The sequence below is a fragment of the Ammospiza nelsoni genome, chromosome 1, assembly GCF_027579445.1.
Source record: "Ammospiza nelsoni isolate bAmmNel1 chromosome 1, bAmmNel1.pri, whole genome shotgun sequence".
In the NCBI taxonomy this organism is placed as follows: domain Eukaryota; kingdom Metazoa; phylum Chordata; class Aves; order Passeriformes; family Passerellidae; genus Ammospiza; species Ammospiza nelsoni.
The window spans coordinates 103,919,432-103,925,935 of NC_080633.1; the positions used below are offsets into that span (position 1 = coordinate 103,919,432).

A 6,504-nucleotide genomic window follows, 5' to 3' on the forward strand; every position below is an offset into this window, starting at 1 on the left:
ATAACCAAAAGTTATATATGTACTAAAAAAATGTGTCCCAAATGATTTTGCTGAGACAAACTGCAAATGACATTAAAATGCATATGTGCAGCTTTAGGATTTGTTTGGTCTCAAACCAGGAACTGATGGTTGGAGTGAAAGATGCAAAATGGCATGGTCTGGGTGAACATAGAATTGCAGTATTGTTGAGGCTGGAATACATACAATTTAATTGAATATGCATAACCTCTCTGACAATTTTCCCAATCTGTGTTGGAAGTCTTATTTTTAAAGACATCATTTGACAAATATTTTCATTATTGCCCTTTGCTTTCTGCCAGGCTGTTTTATCCACACTCTTCGACACAAGAGGTCATGTAGAGGTAGAAGATAGCTGGTTTTGCTCAGGCTAGGTAAAACTCCAGCTTCAAAAGAACTCTAAGTCTACTGTACAAAACCCCAAGTTTTCAGTCCACCCACCCCAGCAAACACTCCTATGTACATTCAGGAGCAACCCTAAGCCACAGGATGAGCTTTCTGTATTAACTGAAAAACCTGCCCGAGATTTGCTTTTCTAGATCATGGTGAATCTCTAACAAGACTTGACTGAAGCAATCAGCAGCCATCTCCTCCCAAGAATAAGTGCAGCACTGTGACGGGACGTGTTGGATTACGCCTCACTAAGGTGATAGCTTCAATTTAATCACTTTTCAGAAAGTAGCTCAAAAGAGAACATTGTTTCCCATTCTCTGCTGAAATTGAGATATTCGGGGTGACACCGCTAACGGATCTCAACTGCCGCTTTCTTCTTCAACCTCTTGCTTCATCTTTTCACCTGCTTCTTGACTTTCTCCATAAGTATTCCGGCAAACCTGGGGGGGGGGGGGGGGAAACGCAAAAGTGAGGAGTCTGAAGATGAGGCTGCCAGCACGGGAGTGGCGGAAAGCAGCCCGGGGGCTGTCGCGGCGCTCGGGGCGGGCCCTGAGCGGGCGGCGCCGCGGTGCTGCGGGGCGCGGCGGCGATCGGGGCGGGCGCAGGTGCGCAGGTGGCGGGGGCGGCGGCCGCCCTGCCGCAATTTCCCTGTGTCACGGCTCCCGTCGCTTGGCAACGGCGCCGGGTCCGGCCGCCAGCCGCGGAGCCGCGCTCCGCCCGCAGCGGCGGCACCGGCCCCGGCCCCGGCTCAGGCTCCGCCAGGAGGGCGGGCGCGCTGCTGCGGGGGGCGGCCCCGCGGCGGGGAGGATGCGGCGTGGCCAGGGGGCAGCGCTCCCGCGGAGCTGCCTGAGGAGGCGCCCGGCCGCGGCGGGGCCGAGGGGGCGCCCGGCGCTCGGCCCAGCCCCGCCGCCCGTCCGCCGTGAGGGGCTGTGAGCGGCGGCGGGGCGGGGATGCTCGCTCGGGCTGGAAAGTTTCTTCCCCACGGCGGCTCGCCCGCTTCCCGCCCGGACTTCTCCCCGGCTCTCCCCGGTAAGTGACCGCGCACCTCCGTCCTGAGCGGGGGCTCCGTCCGTGCGCCGGCGGCTCCCGACCGGCGGAGCTCGGCGCTGTGCCGCGGCGGCGGCGGGAGCCAGCGGCCGGAGCCAGCGGCGCCCCAGCGGTCGGTGCCGGGCGTCCCGCCGGCCGGAGCCCGGTGAGTCCCGCGGGCGAGCCCGGGGAAGCAGTTAGGGCGGGTGCTGTTAGTGGTGTTACAGCGGTGTTTGGGCTTCGCCGGGCAGAGTCGTGGTGCGTGCGGGTCCGGCTGCCGGCGTGGATCGGGGGTCTCGGTCCGTTCGTGCGGGATGCGGCTCCAGCCGCCGCTCCCGTCCGGGCGGTTTCACGGCACTGCGGCCGCTGGCCATGGCCGGAGGCGCGGCCGTGCCCTCCTTCGCCTGCCGAGCGCTGCTCTCGCCATCGCCGAAAGTAAGTGCCAGGCGATGCCGGACTGGGAGCGTTCCTCGGAGCTGATGACCATCTGTTATCACCGTGGAGAGGAGACGGGCAGCTGGCTAGTGGGGCGGCAGAAAATGAGATCAAAGAATCGGCAATTACAGCAAAGCATGCCCCGAAAATTACACTTTTGCATCCACAAAATGTGCTCTCTTTTCTTTTTTTTTCCTATTTTTAATAGAAATAATAGTTCAGCCATAGGAAAGAGAAATCTCTGCCCTTTGTTTTGAGCGTGCAGTACCTCGGAGAGTAATTTAACAACGTCCTTGCTGACAACACCCATCTTTTTTTGTTTTTTTTCTGGGGAAAATACAAACAGAATAAATGGGACACAATATTGCTGCATATGTGGCAATTCTGGCATTAGAACAGAAAAGACATGGTATTTAAAGGCTGAACAGTCATAGAGGGGCAAGGGGCTTTTTTTTTAGGTGCTTACTTAATTGCCTTTCAGTGCAATTAATTGAACTTTGTGAGTCGTATTATATTCAGTGATGTCATCTTTTGCCCCGTCAAAGAAAAAAAATAATACGATGCTCAGAAAGAGAAAAGGGGGAGGGAATCCTGCTTCTCGGTATAATGAAGAAATAGGTTCCAAAAAGAATTGCACAGTGCAGAAATGCTCCTACACACTGTGTGGTTTAGCTCAGATCACGGGAACAGAGAGATGAGTTCTGATGGTCCAGTAAGACAAAAGCCACAAATGCTCAGTGTTTTGTCCTCTGCCAGTTTCCCTGCAAGCACTTTTTAGGTGCTTTCCCCAGGTGACTCATGGAGTTTCACTTCTCTAATAGGATTTGACCTTCCATCTCTTACCTGCCAGCCATCTCCCCTTTCTGAGGGCAGGGAGGAGGGGGTTGAATTTGTCAGTGTTACATAACAGTTACCTGGAACATTGCACATGTTCCCAAACTAGGGATGCCTCTAGACCGCAGGCAAGAGATGAATTTCTAATATTGCAGATCAAGTGCAAATGGCTCTGAAAAAAACTTTTCACAAGGCACCACTTTCCAGGGTTTAAATGTTTCCTTTGTGCATTTCACAGTAATTCCTTTCCCACTCATTTAAGCAAGACATGTCATATGCTTAACCCTCCCTACAGTAATGTGTAAGTAGAGTAATGAAACAAATGGAATCTATAGATCAAATACACTGCCTTCTTGCTTTTATTTCTCCCATCCCCTCAAATCCTGCATGACATCACTAACCACAGTTAGTGTGCACTGTAACCCCAGAACATATCAGGGAATGGGGCTTGGCGTCCTCTGAGCTCTGGTGCTTTGCAGGCTCCTTCTGAAATGAGTGAGATCTTTTTTTGTTCACTCTAGTAGATACTACTGGGTTTGTCATTTACCTGGAGTATAAAGTAATCATTTAGCTATTTGGCAGGAGTATAGTGGGACACGCAGCCACTTTGATGCTGTTGTTCTGCCTGTTTCTTTCTCACACACAGGAGCTGTGTGGGCAAGGGAGTTCTGCCTATTGGTGTCAGCCTCCATCCCACTTGTTCAGGGTTTTAGTTTCCAGGACTTTGAAGGAGGAAAGGCAAGCAGACACATCTCTTGCGCTGCAGGTCTGTCCTTGGTTCTCATCATCTTCTCTTCTCCCTTTCACTGCAGGAGCTGGAGTGGCCGTGGGGGGCAGTGCGCTGGTAGCCAGCCATGATTGCCACTGGAGGCCTCCTGAGGATCTCGGCCAGGAAACAGGATCCCTTGAAACCCCAGAGCCAGCTCCCCAAACGCAAACGCAAGGCCAAAAAGAAGCGCAAGAATGACGTGGTGGTGGTGAAAGGCAAGCTCAAGCTGTGCTCCCTCTCGGGCTTCATCGCCCTCTGTGGCATCCTGGTGCTGCTGGTGGGCATTGCCTTGGCTGTGGTGGGCTACTGGCCAAAGCCCAGCCAGGTGTACAGGGAAAGCAGCTTTGGCAAGGGCCGGCACCCAGCACCACAGGGCGGCACCCACACGAACCGCTCCGAGAGCCAGGGAAGGCTGCAAGCAGGGATCCACCTGGAGTCACCCCCTGGAGCCAACACCTCCACCACTGCTACCCCTGGTAGGTCTGCCCCTACTTCCTCATCCCCCCAGGCCTCAGCAGGTTTCCTTTTTCATCTTTTCTCGAGCTACTTGCATTCAGACAAGCTGAAGGTGCTGGGCCCTCTGATCATGGGTATCGGCATCTTCCTCTTCATCTGCGCCAATGCGGTGCTGCATGAAAACCGTGACAAGAAGACCAAGATCATCAACCTGCGTGACCTCTACTCCACCGTCATCGATGCCCACAGCCTGCGGGCCAAGGATGGAGGCACCCCGGCCTCAGCCCCTCTCAATGGCTTTGTCAACTACATGCAGGCCCGGGGCCTGGAGCTGAAGCCCGGCGGGGAAGGCCTGGGTGCTGCAGCCATGCTGGCCAAGAGTTCGTGGCCACCAGGACTGGGTGTCTCCCTTTCCCCACCGGATCTGGTGTCCTCACCGCAGCGTTCCTCCTTCTGCAGCCCCCCGCAGCCACCCAGCCTGGCTGAGGCTGTGTACAGCGTCTGCCGGGAGCGTGCCGCCCTCGCTGGCCGCCCCGTCACCAGCCCACCCTGCAGCCCCGCGGGCAGCTGTGGGCGCTGCAGCACAGCCAGCTCCATCGTCGGCTCTTCGCTGAGCACCTTCACCCTCCTGCCCTTGGGGCCGAGCAGCGGAGGGGGAGGCTGGCACAGACCGCCTGGGGAGCGGGGAGCCCAGGAGATCCCACGGGGGGAGTTTGAACTGAGCCTGACTGACCTCAGCAGCAGCCCCATCAAGGGAGGCTGTGGCACAAGGAGGCACAAGCTGGTTGTCAGACGGCAGAGCACCAGCTGCTTGCCCGATGCCAGGTGTCCCCTTTCCCCTGAGCCACCTCGGTCACCAGCTGTCAGGAGGGTCCTGGAATCCAGCCTCTTGGTAAAGGCGTCTCCTAGCTACTCTGAATCTCTAGATCTGGGAGGATCGCCCCCTTCAGCTCCTCCTGCCATCACCAGGACGGACTCCCAGAGCTCCCAGTCTGAGCCTTCCAGCAGCAATAAGGGCTACAGCCACTTGGAGGAGGCAGGCACCTCCTTGGAGTCAGTTGCCAACACCACAGCCAGTAAAATTCAGGACTGTGAGGAGGAACCAGTTGATCAGATGGACCCCCTCAAGGCTACCAGCAGAGAACAAACAGGGGAGCAATCCCAGCAAACTCAAAGACAGTACACAAATAAAGAGAAACTCTTTATGATTTCTAGGTCACATGCTGCATTAGGGCTGGAGGATGGGGAACTGGAGAGTACGGGCATCTAAATAAAACAGAGACAGCAAGAGGACACCTTGCATCCCTCCACACCTTCCCCGCTTCTTCATCTCCTTGTGGACTAGGAAAACAATCAATATCCAAAGAGCTGCACTATGTTACCCTTGAAAATTGAATTCCATAGATCCTGTAGATGACTTCAGGAAGAAAAAAGAAAATCCTTTCTGTCTTTTCGTGATTGTATGTTTCATGCAACCCAAATTGTATTAAATATCCACAGTCCAGCAAGTTCTTTGGATCAGGTTAATACAATTTTGGATGGTATAGCTGTGCACTTTACTGTTTTGATTTTTAAGTGCCCCTTCTTCTCCTCTGATTTCTTTCTTGCTGATTTGCCACTAACTGCTTGAAAGCTGCAGGCACCTTTTTAGCTCAAAAGCAACGTGGTCTTCAGAAAGAAAGCCGAGCTCTCTCTTTGTTTTGGTTCAATTAGTAAAACATTTGCAAGGCCTTAAGGATGATGTACCTTGACAAAGAATGAGTTTGTTTAAATTCTGGAAAAAAATGACAGTTTAGAAGAGACTGGAGCAGAACTGAGCTCTGAAGATTTAGTTAAAACCATTACATTCCTGAATCCAAAATACTTATTATTACATGATACTTTATCAAAGTATTATTACACATGTATTGACTAATAGCATTAAAAGATGTTTTTTTAATAAAATATTTACAAACAAAACCTACAAAAAAATTTCTTTATTTTGGTAAGTAATTACAGATATCACAAACTTTCGTTTTATACTGTGAAAGATTATAGAAATGCTATGAAGCCAAAGGCTTGCTTTATACTTTTAAGGAGGTAATTAATAATTTATGTGTAATTTTCAAATAAATACTGATTCAATCCTTGAGAAATCACACTGTAATTCAACTAGCAGATTCTGTCTCCATTTCTGACAGTGCTCTGTGACAGACGGCCTAAGAAATGTGACATCTTGACATTCTAAGGGGAAAAAAAACTAAACGTTTGATCTTCTATTCATATTAGGGTTTTTTGTGAGATTAATCTTGAACTGCATCATCTTCCTTCTGGATTTTTCAGTTCCCTTATAACTGTTGCATTAAGCCTTTCTGCTGTTGCGGTTCCTATTCGTGAATGCATGTGCATAAGCTTAAAATTAAGGCATAATGATAACCCTGTCAGTCTCATAGCAGCTGGTTGTGCTGAAGTCAGCAGCAGTTTCTCACTGAGTTCAGCATGATGAGGATTTCTTCCTGCATGAAAGAGCACCAGGTTTCCTGAAGCCTGGAGAATACTTTGCCTGTAGGAAGAGTTTTGGTAAATTGATGAGC

The 6,504-nt window shown here is 51.6% G+C and overlaps 1 protein-coding gene across 1 annotated transcript; it reads left to right on the plus strand.

Moving 5' to 3' along the window:
* The first annotated feature begins 1,278 nt into the window (after positions 1–1,278).
* On the plus strand, positions 1,279–6,195 carry TMEM200C (transmembrane protein 200C). Its single transcript, XM_059476862.1, has 2 exons — positions 1,279–1,440; positions 3,519–6,195. The coding sequence occupies exon 2, from the start codon at positions 3,561–3,563 to the stop codon at positions 5,199–5,201; it is 1,641 nt and encodes a 546-aa protein (XP_059332845.1). The 5' UTR covers positions 1,279–1,440; positions 3,519–3,560; the 3' UTR covers positions 5,202–6,195.
* The last annotated feature ends 309 nt before the right edge of the window (positions 6,196–6,504 follow it).

Bases quoted from the DNA above. Each gene is read 5' to 3' on its own strand.
- TMEM200C (XM_059476862.1), top strand. From the start codon at position 3,561: ATGATTGCCACTGGAGGCCTCCTGAGGATCTCGGCCAGGAAACAGGAT.